General features: G+C 42.9%; 1 protein-coding gene across 1 annotated transcript; it reads left to right on the top strand.

Moving 5' to 3' along the window:
- Positions 1 to 7,694: 7,694 nt before the first annotated feature.
- On the top strand, positions 7,695 to 9,422 carry socs6a (suppressor of cytokine signaling 6a; the record flags this gene model as incomplete). The annotated part of the gene is made up of 1 exon (XM_080020708.1): positions 7,695 to 9,422. One exon carries the CDS (start codon positions 7,695 to 7,697, stop codon positions 9,420 to 9,422), a length of 1,728 nt encoding a protein of 575 aa, XP_079876834.1.
- Positions 9,423 to 17,870: the final 8,448 nt, after the last annotated feature.

Genomic DNA, 17,870 nt, shown 5'->3' with positions numbered 1-17,870 from the left:
GTCCGGCTCCTCACTGTACCGACGCAGAGGGGAAAAACAAAAATCTAACGCCGAGCCACTCTGCGGACGGCCGAGCGGACAACACTTGGCTCGGTCACGTCCACAAACGCTTCGCGGGTCCGCGTTCAACGAGCGCGGGAGCGTCCCTCGCTTCCTGGTTTTGGAAACGGGGCGTGTCCAAGAGGAAAAACATACCCGGATGAAGCCATAGCCGCGGATGGGGGCGGCGCGATTACGACCGAACGCCATCACCGTATCCGCCTCGCCGTCGAGCCCAGGAAGTGCTAGCACGAAACGCGACATGGCTTTAAATAGCGAGGCCATTGCATCATACACGTATAATAAAAGGAGAAAAAAAAAAAAAAACGAACTAAAGCAACACAGACTTATTTATTTATTTATTTTTTCTGACGTGTTTTTTTTCTGTTACGGTTTCCTCCGATCGTCTTGAAAATGTAAAACAAAAACGCCGGTATTTGCAGAAATGTCAAATAACTAATGATTATTACATTGTAATCACTGACACATTCGGTGAAGCGTTCAGACACAATGTTGTTTAAGTCATCTCATTGCTCCGGCGGGTTGTCTCCCAAATAGGAGCCTTTCTGTGTGGAGTTTGCATGTTCTCCCCGTGCTCACATGGGGTTTCCTCCACCTCACGTCAGTAAGGACCCCCCACCAAAAACATGCACCCATCATCGTCTGACCAGCGATGGACATTTATCACCTGGTCCCCGGGCACGTCCACGTATGCTGCCCACTGCTCCTGGCTGTGCCCCCGGAGGAAGGACAAGCCAGAATGGGTCAAAAGCAGAGGAGCCATTTCACCGGCCACCACCAAAAGCATGTGCATGTGTGTGTGTGTGCAAGCATGTGTTATAGTGTGGTGTGTTGTGTGATGAATAAAGACTGTTTCTTCTTTCTTTCTTCTTCTTTCTTCATATTTGAAGATGAGCCAAAGTGGACGGGAACTCCATCGGGGCGAGGGCCCCGGTTTCTGTTCACACCCGATCCAACCGCTTTGAGACCCCGTCGCCTGCTTTGGCTGCGGCGCACATCTTTTATTTGATCAGTGAGGAAGGTGATAATTAACAAGCTTAGCCCATTGCAGTCTCACGCGATGATCATTTCGCGGCACAGCGCTTCCCTGCAATCATGGAGCGACGCGAACTCGCGATCAGAATGTGTTTTGCGCCTCTAAGGTCTATCTGAGGCCCATCGCCGTGGTATCATTTTGTTGTCGTTTTGGGCTGATAAGGTGAGATCAGTGAACGTTACGGGGTAAGTACGACGACACCCGGCAGCGTGCTCAAACGCCGTTGGCTGACAGAGCTCGGTTGGCTCCTCCCACAAGAAAAACTGCCCGTTTTGGAACAGTTGCGTTATAGAGGCATGTTACAATGGCTAGAATGCATAAACCGTGCGGTATTTTCAGCAACAAACTTCAAAGACATGTTTTGGGGACCTGCGAATGTTGAGAAACCGAATACTTCCTGAAGTTGTTCTTCAATTTTAATTTCAATTTGGTGCAGCTGACCGTGTATTGGGGAGGAAACGTAAAATAAAATATACTTGCTTCACGTAGAACAAAGAAATGCTTTAGACACTCTACAGGTGTCCGATGAGAATAAAATGCAACCTCTTCCTGACACGCAGCAGCAGCATCACCAGCACCAGCAGCAGCACCATCACCTATTCTGAGGAGCAGTTCACACATCAGCGCAAGAGAGAGAAAGAGGAACACTGGGACGGCCAATAAGGACTCCATGACAGTTGACTACAGTTTATTTTGGCTCAGTTAACATGCTAGACATATTCTGTCTTTGGTCCCAGCTCAATCTTTCTTGTTCAGAATATGTACGCATTAACAGTGTGTGTGTGTGTGTGTATATATATATATATATATATATATATATATATATATATATATATATATATATATATATATATATATACACAGTGTATATATACTGTATATATATATGAATATATAAATAATATAATATAAAATTATATATAAAACTGCTGCTAGTGCTATCAAAACAGAATCTTGATAAATACCAGCCATTCATGCATGAAGCAAGGAAGGTCAAATCTGCTAATTAATCATATCATCCTTATATCATCGTTATAATTTTCTAATACAGCATCCCATATGGCGCAAAACCATGAAGACCATCGGAATAAATAACATGTGATCCGGAATGGCCTGTTTGAGTAGGCAAATAGGACACAACAACACACACATATATCCAGAGATTGATCAATATACATAATAAATGTAATGTCTATACATATGCAATATATTAAACGTCAACCCAAACATTGATCTTAAGGGTTGAGTTTAAGATCATTACATTCTTGGTGGATGTGTGTAAGTGTAATTAATTCACGATTTTCCACGACCTCTTAAGACTCCCCAAGGAGAGCACGGGCGACTTAAAGGATTGATTTATCCGTGGGTCAATGACTCGAGCCCGAGCCTTGCAAACCAAAAAGAGAGACTACAAATCCGATAGAGATACGGTCAGATTTGAGCGTATCCATTACATACAACTCTCCCTATTGGGTTTTTGAGGAACGGCCTGTGCCCCCGTGGTTCCGCAGTCATTTCTGAAACCCAAACACGAGTGGTCCCACTGGCCCCGTCACTGTCTGACATGCCTGCTGTACCCGTCCTCCACTCGGCTGCAAGTGTTGAGGATATGAGGGTGGGCACCTGGGGACCCCAGAACCCCCCCCCCAGGCAAAAAGAGTCAAGTCAAAGGACTGAGTCAAGCTGAACCCACACTGAGCAAATAATTTAGGGCCGAGCCTGATACGGCTTTCATTTGAAATTAAGATGAAACATGAAGAACCTCTCCATATGTGTAGTGGTTTCTCATTAAATGATACGACTTTACCCCATCCGCAATTTTTTTTTCCGTATCGTTTTTTTTTTTTTGTAACAACTCGGCCACACATGAATTCAAATTCAAGGTTGTCTTGCAGATCCGCAACGGTGGGGTATTGTTTCATGTATAATAAGTCCAACAGTTTTTACTGTTAGTAATCACTAATTAACCGCTTCTTTTGGTGCTGTCATAACAGAAAAGGCATCGTGCTCGTGACTGGATGTTTACTTACTGTGGTATGGTAACAAATTCCAAACAGCCTAAAGTTTGTTTGTCAGGTCTAATTTGGCTTGTAGAAACATTGCACTCTCGCTTGCCAGTGTCCTTGCTGCTATCGAAGACCCCCCTCCCCACACACACACACACACACACACACACACACACACACACACACACACACACACACACACACACACACACACACACACACACACACACACACACACACACACACACACACACTCCTCTGTGCCAAGACATCAAGTTAAGGAAGCCTGATCAGCCCTAATAGGGCCGGGTGGTAATTAGACTGTTTGCATAGAGCCTGTCTGCCCTCAGTAGGTTTGGGGGAGGTGGGGTTGCCATGCACTTGACAGCGTGCAGAAAAAAACCCCCCCACAATGTAATGTTCGGTGCATGGTCCAAATTAGGCCTCCTATGGCTGTGGTAAACACAATCTACTTGAAAACAATACTGACACTAATTAGGCGACCAATGTATCCTTTCAAAGTTCAGTTCCGTTTTCTTTCTTCCCCCAGCTGCAATCAAGTAGTTACTTAGAAAATACTTGGAAAGTCAACTTGATGTTTCCGGAATACAAAAAAGATCAAATTTCATCGTGTAATTACCAAGACAAAACAAATGAAAAAATAAAGATAAATAACAACTGGCGTGGATTAGAAGGGAATCATGTTTTTGGTTGTGCGGCTAACTTGGCATATTCTAATTCAGCAACAGATCGAAGTTGCCCTTTTGGATTTTTGCACCTAATGCCACTGCAAGATAGATCAAAGTTAATTTGATGTTTCTAAATCCACTCCATCCAGCGTATGATGTCATTTGCAATAGACAAACAAAACCAGGGTGTGATTGAGGAGTCTTTCCTTTTCTTGAAATGCTCTTTCTGTTTGCAAGCCAGAACATAGTGAAACATTTTCTTGTGGTGAGGTGAATAATCATAAAGAGTGATTATAGCTATATATAGTATGGTACACACAGAGTTATAGTACAGCTAGAGATATACTACAGATAGAGGTACAGTACAGATAGAGTTTTGGTTCAGCTAGAGTTATATAACAAATAGCGTTATAGTACAGCTAGAGTTATAGTACAGATAGAGTTATAGTAGAGCGAGAGTTATCGTACCGATAGAGTGACTGTATAGCACAGATAGAGTTATAGTTATAGTACAGATAGAGTTAAAGTAGAGAGAGAGTTATAGTACAGATAGAGTTATAGTAGAGCGAGAGTTATCGTACAGATAGAGTAACTGTATAGTACAGATAGAGTTATAGTTATAGTACAGATTGAGTTATGGTAGACATAGAGTTATAGTACCAATAGAGTAGCAACTGGCGTGGATTAGAAGGGAATCATGTTTTTGGTTGTGCGGCTAACTTGGCATATTCTAATTCAGCAACAGATCGAAGTTGCCCTTTTGGATTTTTGCACCTAATGCCACCGCAAGATGGATCAAAGTTAATTTGATGTTTCTAAATCCACTCCATCCAGCGCATGATGTCATTTGCAATCGACAAACAATAGCAGGGTGTAATGGAGGAGGCTTTCCTTTTCTTGAAATGCTCTTTCTGTTTGCAAGCCAGAACATAGTGAAACATTTTCTTGTGGTGAGGTGAATAATCATAAAGAGTAATTATAGCTATATATAGTATGGTACACACAGAGTTATAGTACAGCTAGAGATGTACTACAGATAGAGTTATAGTACAGATGGAGATATACTACCGATAGAGTTATAGTACAGATAGAGTTTTAGTACAGCTAGAGTTATAGTACACATATAGTTATAATACCGATAGAGTTATAGTACACATATAGTTATAGTACCAATAGAGTTATAGTACAGATAGAGTTATACTACCATATTGAAGACCAAATCTATCTGTCTATCTGTCTATCTATCTATCTATCTATCTATCTATCTATCTGTCTGTCTGTCTGTCTGTCTGTCTGTGCATCTATCTATTTATCTATCTATCTATCTATCTATCTATCTATCTATCTATCTATCTATCTATCTATCTATCTATCTATCTATCTATCTATCTGTCTATCTATCTGTCTGTCTGTCTGTCTGTCTGTCTGTCTGTCTGTCTGTCTGTCTGTGCATCTATCTATTTATCTATCTATCTATCTATCTGTCTCTCTGCCTGTCTGTCTGTCTGTCTGTGCATCTATCTATTTATCTATCTATCTATCTATCTATCTATCTATCTATCTATCTATCTATCTATCTATCTATCTATCTATCTATCTATCTATCTGTCTGTCTGTCTGTCTGTCTGTCTGTCTGTGCATCTATCTATTTATTTATCTATCTATCTATCTATCTATCTATCTATCTATCTATCTATCTATCTATCTATCTATCTATCTATCTATCTATCTATCTATCTATCTGTCTGTCTGTCTGTCTGTCTGTCTGTCTGTGCATCTATCTATTTATTTATCTATCTATCTATCTATCTATCTATCTATCTATCTATCTATCTATCTATCTATCTATCTATCTATCTATCTATCTATCTGTCTGTCTGTCTGTCTGTCTGTCTGTCTGTCTGTCTGTGCATCTATCTATTTATCTATCTATTTATCTATCTATCTATCTATCTGTCTATCTATCTGTCTGTCTGTCTGTCTGTCTGTCTGTCTGTCTGTGCATCTATCTATTTATCTATCTATCTGTTTGTCTGTCATGCCATGGAGTTCAGGGTCGCGGTGCATGCTGGGTAACGTAGTTATAGCCCTCCTGTCTGATCCGCTGTGTCTGAACGTTCTCCCACAATTCAACAGGCAACAAAGGAAGATGGCAGAGGCCGTGAGCTACAGAGTGTTAGCTGTCCAAGAAGGAAACACACCGTCCCCCTTTCCCCATTTACATTTGAATATGCAGGACAGCCATTGATTGGCGGTGGCAATTTGTACCTACATTTTCGATGGGCCCGGGAATCGGACTTCAGAGAAGGTGTGTTTTCCACGGCCAACGTAAACGATGCTAAGCTAGCATGCTAACACCAACCCCCAAGCCAGCGAGAACGTTTCCTTTAAACACTAGACGCTTGAACACGAAACAGGTCTGTTTTTTTTTTTGTAATCTAAGCCAGTGGGAAATGCAGACACCCCGCTGACAGGGTAAGAAGCTTACTGTTTTGTTGACTTTGTTGCCTTAAAAATACAGGTCATCCACCTACTTGGGGAGCCAGCTTGGTCTGGCTAGCACCCAAGCTAGCGAGCTGACGCGAGGGGCTGATAATTGTCAAAGTTTTTCGTAATCTAGATCAAATTTAAGCCTTGGCCGTGTCTAGGATCATATTCGTGCAACATTTTACGATCGCTGATTGTCGTTATACCTCTTCAGTAATAAAGTATTGAACCGTAGTAAGCGAACTACGCTAATTTGTAGCTCTTGTTTGCGCAGGCCCAAGTCTGGACAAATCCAACTAATTGTGCTGGTTATGGGAGGATCCCACGCCTTTAAAGTGATCCTTATAGCCACATTGATGTTTTAAGTCCACAAGAAATAAGCTTTTAACAACAACTGTTCTGTTGAATTGTAGCATCAAATGAGAAGGGGTGGAAGTGGAGCCTAGCCCATTCAACTGAGTCACCATTTTCAGGCTCATAATGGTGAGTAATCAGATTGAAGCTAGTTGGTAACTATCCTCACTTTGCTCTTTATGTTGATAACAAATTGCGATAGAGTTGTGGTTGGCTGCTGCAATATGTATTCACCATAAAAGAATCCCATAATCTTAATATGCACTTAATGCATGTTCTATTTACTTTATTGTTGTTTTGTGTCCATTGTTACCACTTTATGTAAATGGTATTTTTTTTTTTTAAATGTCACTTAGGCCAGTGAACAGATGTACATCAGACCTCATAACCTTTGCTCTCTTTCATCACTCGACATATATATTAGGGCTGGCAAACGATGAAAATAATTAATCGTGTGAGATATGTGTAGCTGATCGCTTAATTTTTAAATTCTTTTTGACCCTGAAGAAAAACTTTCTATTTAAAATGCACTGCATTGAGTTATAGCCATGCTATGATTACTGATTATTGAGAACTCGAACACAAATCATCTTTAATGGCATTTTCACTATAAAAGAGCCGCCATCGTTCTCCAATCCCTTTGCACTGAGCCAGTTTCTAAGACACAAAAGTCTATTTACATGAAATGCTTCAGCACAGTGCCTCACTTCTGTTTTAGTCATGGTCAGAGCATGTGAACGCAGTTTCATATTTTCATTGATGTGATGCACTCTTACCCTGAGGGAGTTGTTACTCACTGATGTCCAGTAGTCTCCAGTGAGAGCAACTGCTGTTGCCCAGCTGCTTTCATTATCCAAACATAGAACGTGAAAGTTAAATGGGTACGCAAGTATTTGGTCTCATAACTAATGTTAAAAATTAAATATGTGTTGCGTTAATCTGTTATTAACGCATTCACTTTGACAGCCCTAGTATATAACCATTTATCTCTCAAAATACCCTGAAAGATCAGCTTGTGTTTGTCTTCTCTCCCCTGCAGGGTATGGTGACTCTACTACATGCATGACTAGTTCTCTGGGGCCTGATGGGAGGACTCTGTGGATAGCACTTTCATCAGGATACCAGGAGAGCCATCCCATCCCATGCTCCCACCTCAGAGGACCTGTTAGAATGAAGAAGATAAGCCTTAAGACCATCCGAAAGTCCCTAAACATAAAGGGCAAAGAGGAGGGTGACTTTGTCATGCTCCAGCAGCCATCTCTGACTCCAGACTTTTCTAAGGAGGAGTCATTGTTCGGGGGCTGCTACACCAAAGACCTCACAGGCTGCGATCTCGCGGGTGAGGACGACAAGGGAGGACAGAATAAGGGCCGCTCCAAGAGCGAGAGTCTGATGGGCTCGCTCAAGAGAAGGCTGTCTGCCAAGCAAAAGGCTAAGGTAAAGGGAGGCTCATCGGCCATGGGCTCCGTGGAAGATGATGATACGTTCTCATCTTCCTCTGTGCCCATTAGCTTTAATGAGGTGAAAGCTCAGCGGCCCCTAAGGTCTTCCTCCCTGCGAGGCCACCACTACAGTCCCTCACCGTGGCCCCTCAGGTCCGTCAACTCGGATGAGGCCTGCATCAAGATGGAGGTGAAAGTAAAAGCCATGGTCCACTCCCCGAGTCCGAGTCCGAGCCTAAATGGCGTCAGGAAGGAATTCCATGACTTTCAGATGGAAGGACTCTTCCAAGACCCAGCAGAATCCATAAAGAATCTCCAGCAGCCGCAAAATGGCGAGCTTCATCTGAACATTGACGAACATGATGTGCCTGTGGTGCTCGGGCTGACGCCTCAGGACTACATTCAGTACACTATGCCTTTAGATGAGGGAATGTATCCTGAGGGATCCCACTCTTTTTGCCTGGACAATTCCTCTCCCATGGAGGTGGTAACTGAAGCAGACAGTGCATCCCTTCACATAGACCATGGCCAAGAGGACCATGACCTGGTCAGTAGCACGCCTCCGGACCTCTTCATGGAGCCCTCTGTTAATGGCCTTCTCATTGGCTCTGCTGGCGTAATGCTCCAAAGCTCTGCAGTAGATGTCCCGCCCCCCCTCTCCCCCCTTTTGCCACCCATGACCAATAATAGGGAACTCCCTCGAACGTTTTCAGGGTTCAGCTCAGCGGAGCTCCGGTCAGCTCAGGTCGCTGAAAGGGTAAGACACCACCTCAACTTTGACCCAAACTCGGCTCCCGGGGTCAGTCGGGTGTACGAGTCGGTTCAGAGCAGCGGACCTATGGTGGTGACCAGCCTAACGGAGGAGCTGAAGAAGTTGGCGAGGCAGGGCTGGTACTGGGGCCCGATCACCCGCTGGGAGGCGGAGGAGAAGCTGGTCAACCTGGTGGACGGCTCGTTCCTGGTCAGAGACAGCTCGGACGACAGGTACCTCCTCAGCTTGAGCTTCCGGTCGCAGGGCAAAACCCTCCACACCCGCATAGAACACTCCAACGGACGCTTCAGCTTTTACGAGCAGCCCGACGTGGAGGGCCACACGTCCATCGTGGACCTGATCGAACACTCCATCAAAGACTCGGAGAACGGCGCTTTCTGCTATTCCAGGTCACGCTTACCGGGGTCCGCCACCTACCCAGTCCGACTGACGAACCCCGTGTCGCGATTTATGCAAGTGCGCTCGCTGCAGTATCTGTGTCGCTTTGTCATTCGACAGTACACCAGGATAGACCTGATTCAGAAACTGCCTTTACCCAACAAGATGAAAGATTACCTGCAGGAGAAGCACTACTGAGGGCAGTAGAGACAGGACAGCGGTAGCAATTTGCACTTTTGGGTTCAGTTAAGAGATTTGAAGCAAGGTTTACAGAAAACCCTAGTTTTCCGATGATTGGTTCCGGTGGCTCTTGATTCGTCTCCAGGTGACGACGTCGGTGTCCGGTCCTCCATTCCACTGTTGAGATTTTTTAGTTTGTTTCTTTTTTTTGGGGGGGGATCGGTGAGACGCTGGTGGATTCGCTTTATAGAGACCTATATCTGACACGGTCCGTTATAAGAATGTGGGGGTTGATAGCAAAGTTACTTTAAATGCACAGCGTAAACATGCATTTTCGATGCGGTGTGGGGATCCGGTGGTCAGAGGAGAGCAGGGTTCCCCGGTGTAAGCTTCACAAACAGAGGCCTAATGAGAAGGAAGAAGAAAAACCCGCAAACTTTATTTTCTGAAAGGATTAAATGACACAAATACTTGAAGACAAATCGAGTGAGGGAGAACACTAATGTAAATGCACTACATAATTACACGACATTTAAACGAGGCGAGTCGAACTTTGAGCCCCCTGCAGACTGTCATTTTGATTATCGGTGGATCGCGTCAGATTATGTCAAATGATGTCCAAGCGTTGTCACCTCAGTAAGGGTGTCATTGCTGTTCACTCTGCTATTTTTTTGAATGATAACACTAGCTTTTACTACATAAAGCAAACCCGTTTGTACTTAGCCAGCTTATTAAAGTGCCAGTTAGCCAAAGTCGATCATGAGTTAATTGAAGATCCAAGTTCCATTTACCTAACACCAGCTGTTACGTCCTGTGGCTCCAGTGCATTCGTTTCAATTTAAGCAATCACTTAATTTATCTCTAATTGTATGTTTCAAAATAAATATTACAGTGCCCATGGCCATCGCTTATTCCCAGCAACTGGTAAATGTACGCCTTTTGTATGCCCGTTTTTTCTCCATTTGACCTTTGTTGTGTGCCAGTTTATTGTGGTTGCTGGTTCCTTTTGGTCGCTCACCTGAATAGATGCTCTCCCATCTGCGGTGCACAATGATGGCCTGAGGTTTTTTTTTTTTTTTTGTTTTGTTTTTTTATACCTAACCGAAATCTTGCCAGAACGCGGCCGAACGCATTTAATTATTTAGTCTATTGGATATAACACTTGCCTGGGACGTTTTGATGAATCTCAAGGAGGCCGACATTTCTCAGTCTGTAAGGGGGTTTAATCAGTCATTTGGTCCAACAAATCTAGTGAAAGACATTGCATGTAGCCAATTATCAAGTCAAAGCTTAAAGGTACTAGCTAAAATAAGATGCTTTTTTTATTTTTTTTTTATTTTAGACTGTTGAAATAGCAGTGACTTATGTGTAAAATTGAAATTCTAATTAGTAACTTTAAGACAACACTAAAGCTAAACGTTTCCGCATTAGGAATGGGCTCAAAAGCTTCACCGCAGCTCAGGCCTAACGACTTATTTTTATGATCTTTAATGCTTGTATTTGCATGTAGTAATGGCGCAAGACTGTCAAGTATGTGTACTGTACATCAGTTCTGACAGACTGATGTCGTGACGTAAGGCTTTGGAAAGATGTTCATACGCAATAGCATTTACCCCGAGACGGTTCATAGGAGAAGTACATTTCCATACATCACCCAGCAACACAAAGTGGGGCTCCAGTGAGGTGATCTCATTATACATGTGGGAGTGGCACTTTTTAAACCTCTTTTATGCTAATAATGGGCTCGCGCCATGGCGTAGGAATCCCAATGTGATGCAAGCCTTATATTTTGGGGGTTTTGGGGGAAGCCAGGCGTCATAGTTTGTCATACCTTTAACGCCCGTACCCGAGGCACATGACAGGCCAGGTTCAAAAGGTCGATCTGCTCCACTCCACTGTCATACAGGTTTCAAGGGCATTCGAAGCTCAGTGACAGCTGTTACTTATTCACGTCGCCTCCAATCCCCACTGAGCTGTACTACCCCACAGATTGTCTCTACCGGGCTGTATTTGCCAGAACAAAGGGAAGAGTGCACTGTATGCTACTCAAGTGCTTATTATGGATACTTTTGACAGGTAAATATTTTTCCACACTGTCTGAGCATCTTGTTTTTTGTTTTTTTTTTCTCACGTGGGTGTCCTTGAAAAGAATTTGGAAAAAAATGTCTTTTAGACAACTTTGGTAGGTTTTTAGTGCATAGTTCTAGTTTTAGTTAGATCAGACAATGTCCACGAAGGCTACCGTGAAGCTAGCACAGGAAAATTTAGGTAGGAACATTGAATGGTGTTTGCATGTTAAAAGAGTTAACATTTTATGGCTTTGAAACGTATAGGAACGAAGGATCTAGGTTGTGTTGAGGAATAATGGTGTTTTTTTTTTATTATTATTATGAACGAGCTGGACATTCTGTGTACAAGAAATGTATTTTTATTTGAATTTTTTTTTTTTGGTGATTTCCTTTGCGACATCTGCCGTCTGGGAGTGAGGCTGTACAAAAGGTAGTAGAAATGTACGCTTTGTTTGAGATATCCCTTATCCACTCGCAGGCCAATTGCAGAGGGGTATGCAGAGTTGATAAAACTATATTGAGAATTTTTTTTATTTTTTATTTTTTTTGCACTTGAATCTTAACCTTTTTCCATGCTTGGTTCCTCTTTGTAGTTGTCCCGCGAAAGGTATTGTACATGAAGTCACAACAGTCAAACTCCTGGACTGCAGTACGCAATTATGTGAACACGCGCCAATTTAGATTGAATCATACGCGCAACAATATTTTATTATTATTATTATTTTTTTTTTTTGGGTTGGTTTTTTTTTTTATGTCAGTAGGGAAACAGAGTAAGGCACCAGCATGATATCATATCATAACCTTTGTGTTCCGTTTATTTTTAGGCTATCAAAGAATGGGATCATGGCAGGAATGTTGTTAGAAAATTGAAGTGATATTTTATTTAAATTTTTTTTTCTTTTCAAGAAAGTGAAAATGTGAAAGTGAACCGTCAGTCTTTTTAATACAGTGTACTTTTTAATTGTCTGTCCATTTTCCCTAGTTTGGCAGCAGAGACCGTTTTTATAAACGCCAGATACGGGCGCGTCTGCCCGTGGGTTTTCAAAATGCTTAAATATCCCGGGATTAGTTTGCTCCATTATCCTCTAGCATTGTTGCCTTCCATGTGTGAATTTAGAGGTTGATGCTTGTTCAAACGGCTGAAGCGTTTTCTATCCATAATCCATAACTGTTAAGCACTTAACAAGCTCAACATCCTTGTGCATCTCTGCATTGGAGGTAATCGTTTACAACAATGTGCTTGGAAACACCCCCGGCCCCCCTCCTATTTTTGTTTGTTTTGAATTGTTTTGGTTTACCCTCTCATGATCATCTTGGTACAGGTTGAAAAGTGATTTCATTTTAATGTGTTATACACATTTGTGCTGCTTTCGGATATGATTGCCTTTCTTGTATTTAACAACGGGGGTGGGAGGTGACGACGGCGGTGGGGGTGGGGGGGGGGGGGGGGGGTGTCGCCATTTAGACATATGTACACGTGATGACTTTGGTTTTCATTTTGGGAGAGTTAAACAGATTTGCAATTTGCGAACTGTCAAACATCCTTAGCAGTTAGTTAACCCTCTGTAGAAACAGTTTACTCTAGTTTACGTTTGTTGTCCACGGTCAATTTCCAAAAGTCGATTGTCTTTTTGTATTTTTTTTTCTTTTTTTTTTTTTCTTTTGGAAAAAAAATCAACAGTGATTTATTGCACATTTTGGATACAGTTCAAAAAGTTTTTTGTATCTGCCGATTATAAATTATAAATAAACTATATTCTGAAACACTTTCTGTAGAAGTCCGCAGAACTTTTGATTGTGTGCCACCTCATCCAAAGGCAAGATTCATAGAAACCAGTGTATAGTACTGTCTGGTCTTTCAGTATAAATATGTTGTGGGAACAGAAACCAACCTTTATTCAATCATCCTACGTAAGAGTTTCGGTTTAATACATAATTAACATTACAGAATTACATACTAATTGATACACTTTCTGAGCAAGAGCAGGGTTCCCTGAGATGGATGTGATTGACGGCACAGGGTGAAATCGATTTCTATATTGATTCGTTTCGAGAGAAACAATTTGCTGAATTTGACGAAGGCAAAACTACTGTATTTCGGCTTTGCTGATCTCACGTGGGAACTATTATCTTTTGACAGTTAAAAGCCCCAATAGGTCATGGTCCTCCCTGATTTAAATATTTTGTAGTGATCGGCAGTGATTTTTATTTATTAATTTTTTTTAACTGGTTCCATTGTGCAGTGTTTTTAGGGCATACAACACATCACAACAGCCATTTGTCATTTCCTCAAATGCCTGTGGATCTCTGAACCGCTACTTGCCCATTAAGAAACACGCCTCAAATCATCCCAAGACCTCACGGACCCCCCCCCTCCGAGATCTCCGGCCATCCCAGTGGGGGTCTCGCACCCCGGGTTGGAAATCCCCGTTTTTTTCTGGTTGATTAACCTCTCAAGGTGCGCTCAAAGTGATCGTCCGTCTCCGTGCCCCGTCTCTGAACGCAGTGACGTTATCGGCGCACTTTTAGAGAGCAAAGGCTCTCCGAAAGAGATGGCTTCTTTTGCTTCCAATTTCAATCTACTCTCTCGAGAAGTCACACTGAGTGAGTTCTCGTGTTACGGAGTGGGGGGGTGTGGCGTGATGGGAGGGGTAAGGGTGTCGAGTTTGGACTCGGAGCCGCCGGAACACGGTCTGCATGGTGATGAGGAGGTAGTCCTTGTTAACCGCTGTGTCTGACAGCCCTCTCCAGGCATTCGAAGTGAAGATACACAACTGTTTACTCCCTCCGCCTGGCTCGGGATGATTTATTCATGGGTTGCACTGGTGGTCGCGTGTCATATGGAGATGCCTTCATCATGAAAGGCCTCACCCCACCATTCTTTTGCTTCCATTCTTCTCATGAAAACTTTCAGCATTTAAAAAATGTTTAAGTTCAATATTAAGTCGGTGGAGGTTTTTTTTTTTTTTTTTTTTTCTCAGAAAGGCTGACTTGGAGATGTGACACGGCATCTGGGCCGGGGAATTGCGTGTGAATGTAGTTGTAATATTTGTCGTGTGTGTCTTGAGTGCATATGCCCGTGATGCCGCCGCCGTCGCTGCTGCTGCCCTCGCCCAGTCCATGTGAATGCATTTGGTTTTCAATGGTGGCATGTCACTTAAGAAGACGCTGGAGGATGCGTTGCTGATTCAGCAGACGTTATGGATGATATTACATGTCACATTCTCACCGCTCAGCGGTGCTTCCAAACAGTATACTACTTTGTCAGCGATCTTTCCATTTAAATCTGTTTATAATCTCTGCGGTCGCAAAAATATGTAATTTTGGGGTCAGTTCTGGTCGATATCTATGTGATTTTAGCCTGGAGCGATCCTCTTCATCGTTTGACTCTGCGTTTCAATCCATTCAAATGGGGTTTTCAAAAAGAGGACGAAGGATTTATGGTTGTGACAGTCCTAGCCACATTGACATGATTTAAGAACTTCAAAGTCATAAAACAGTTTGAACATGTCATTTGCATAAAACATTATCCCCCAATTTCCTCTTGACAACCACAGCCGTCTCCGGACCGTACCAATTCTCGGCGTTTGCAACCCCGTACGCATGGCGCCGTCCTTGGAAGATATTCGTTGGGTGTGTCGTATGAAATTTTAAAGCCAAACTTACACAATCTGAGCCATGTGTTTGCATTTCTTTCAGTGCATAATTTTTGCACGAAAGTGCTCATTTGTGAGCAAATTTTCTTCGCAGTGTGGTCCTTAGTTGGAAACTGTTTGCACTAGAGAACCCATCCATCACATGTCCGCCGTCTCAGATTGATGATCCGGTCCCGCCATCTGGCGCTCTGTGTGGCGCACCCATTTGTCACCTACAAACAGGGATGATGAAGACAGCTTGAATTACCCAGCAAACATATATCGCTTTAAATTGTCATGCCAGGAAAACATTGGTGGGTCTAGCTGGTAATGATAAAGCCCAGGTTACCTGCTGGCAGCAGATGTCTTTCAGCCCAGAGTGAAAGTTTCAGCTCTATTAATGCTTGTGATCTCATGCCAGCAGTGGCACACACCACTGAGACTTTCTCCTTCCCCATCTATCATGCATTAGATGCCTCTGAACCTCAATTAGCCCTGTTAGAGCAGGTAGCGCCTTCATCATTATCAAGCCCCTACTCAAACCAGGCCTCAGCAGACATGACATCCATTGTGATCATTTTTTCCCCCCACATTTGAATATGCATATTTGCACTGAGTGTTTTTTTTTTTTTTGTTTTTTTTTTTTACGAGTTTTGTCTCGCGTGCTCTTTGTGTACTTACGGTGCTCTGTTGGACACCCTCAGAATTATAAAAAAAAAAAAAAAAAAGGGATTTTCATCGCTTACATTTGTACCGAACCACAAGGGGAAGCGTTGGGAGTTTACAATACCAATTGGTCCAAATTGCAAAGGTAGTATCGCCTGCCATGTATCCACTTACCTGATCCGGAGAGAGCCAAGGTTTCGAAATATTGGGTAGTCTTGATGGATTGGGTGACGCTGTGCCAGATGGCATTAGGAAGTGTTGGAAATGTACTGCAAAGTTTTGGCATTTAATCACTTATCTGTTCAGCGAAGCAGAACATCCAACTTATAAAAAACAATTCTACCTAATATATTACATTTTATTAATATTTCAGGACTACTTATGGATAATTGGACAGATACTCTCCCTTATTGTAATATTCTTCCGATGAAACAAACAAGTGTAAATGACGTACCCGTAGAATTCGTAAACTGTTATAATAATTTACAGTAGTGTACTCACAGAGGACGTAAATAATGGTAAACTGGGTTAATTCAAGGGTGTGGCTCTGAGTGCTCTGTTATTTATGGTCTTTGGTGGAGACGAAAGGGAAGGGCAAGGGGAGCGGTTAGAATTCCTTCATAAAAACAGTATAAAGAAAGACATCGGGAACCCGGGCTCCACCCGGTACAATAGAAAAGCCCTCTCCACCCCACCACGACGGCAACAATGTGCTCTCTCCATCCGTCCGCCCATCCCTCGCACGAAGGGCGTGCGGGGAAGAACAGGTGGCAGCCATCAGGACGTGGATGGGGAGTGTTTTGGGTGTGAGCTTCGCCTCCATTCCTCAAGGAGTGCCTGGGCGTCTGCCCTTCACCAGCGGTCCAAGAGACACAGCGAGGACGGGGGAGATGAAAGGAGAACAGGTGGCGGCTCCTTGTTTATCCGGGGAAGGTCCGCCACATAGGTGGAGGGCGGCGCGGCTGACGGGGGAGGTGTGGCTTGTGTCTCCGTGTTAGGGGTGCCCGCCCCGGTGTGATGACACGGGTGATAATGCCACAGCCTAAAATTAGAGTGATGTTTGGCATGTGGTTACTTCCAACCTTATAACCGAATTATTTAGACTTGAGACATTGTAGACATTGCAATAATTGTATAATATAACATAATAATTAAGACTCAAATGTTATTCATTTCCATTTTATTGTGGATGGATGGATGGATGTGTGTGTGTGTGTGTGTGTGTGTGTGTGTGTATATATATATGTGTATGTGTGTGTGTGTATATATATATATATATATATATGTGTGTATATATATGTATGTGTGTATATAGTTATGTTTATCTATATATATATATATATATATATATATATATTTTTATCCCTCCTGTTTGGGAATATCCCTTCTCTCTCTCTATATATATATATATATATATATATACACACACACACACACACACACACACAAGGGGGTTTCCTCCACCTAACTTCAGTAAGGACCCCCACCAAAAACATGCACACATCATCGTCTGACCAGCGATGGACACACGTCATCAGGTGTACCCCGGGCGTGTCGACGAATGCTGCCCACTGCTCCTGGCTGCCCCCCCCGGAGGAAGGACAAGCCAGGATGGGTTAAATGCAGAGGCCTCATTTCACCGGCCACCACCCAAAAGCATGTGTGTGTTTGTGTGTGTATGCATGTGTTGTAGTGTGGTGTGTTGCGTGATAATTAAAGATTCTTCTTCATATTTATACCCCAGTCAATATAATCCGTGCCATCACCTTTTAATTTATCCTGTGTATAGAATACATTTAGTAGTCTGTCCATTTTTCATATTGCGTTTTTTATTTTATTTTTTTAACTATTAAGCTTTATTATGCTGCCTTTCTGTGAAACGATGCGCCAGCCCTTACCAAGAGAAAGTCTGTGTCTATGAAAATGTACACGGCCAAATAAACAGATTGTTATTCCGATAGTGAAAAATCAACCGTTGCTCACACAATGAATTTACCCGCCAGGAGGCTGTTTTTGGAGGAAGGACAAAAACTGCCATCATTTTGTGCAATGCTCATCGCCTTTAAAAACCCCTCTGGCGTCACCTCCTCACGAGC

Source organism: Zeus faber, assembly GCF_960531495.2.
Source record: "Zeus faber genome assembly, chromosome: 19".
Taxonomy (NCBI): domain Eukaryota; kingdom Metazoa; phylum Chordata; class Actinopteri; order Zeiformes; family Zeidae; genus Zeus; species Zeus faber.
Note: the sequence above shows the minus strand (reverse complement) of the source record. Positions and strands in the feature narration are given on the sequence as shown.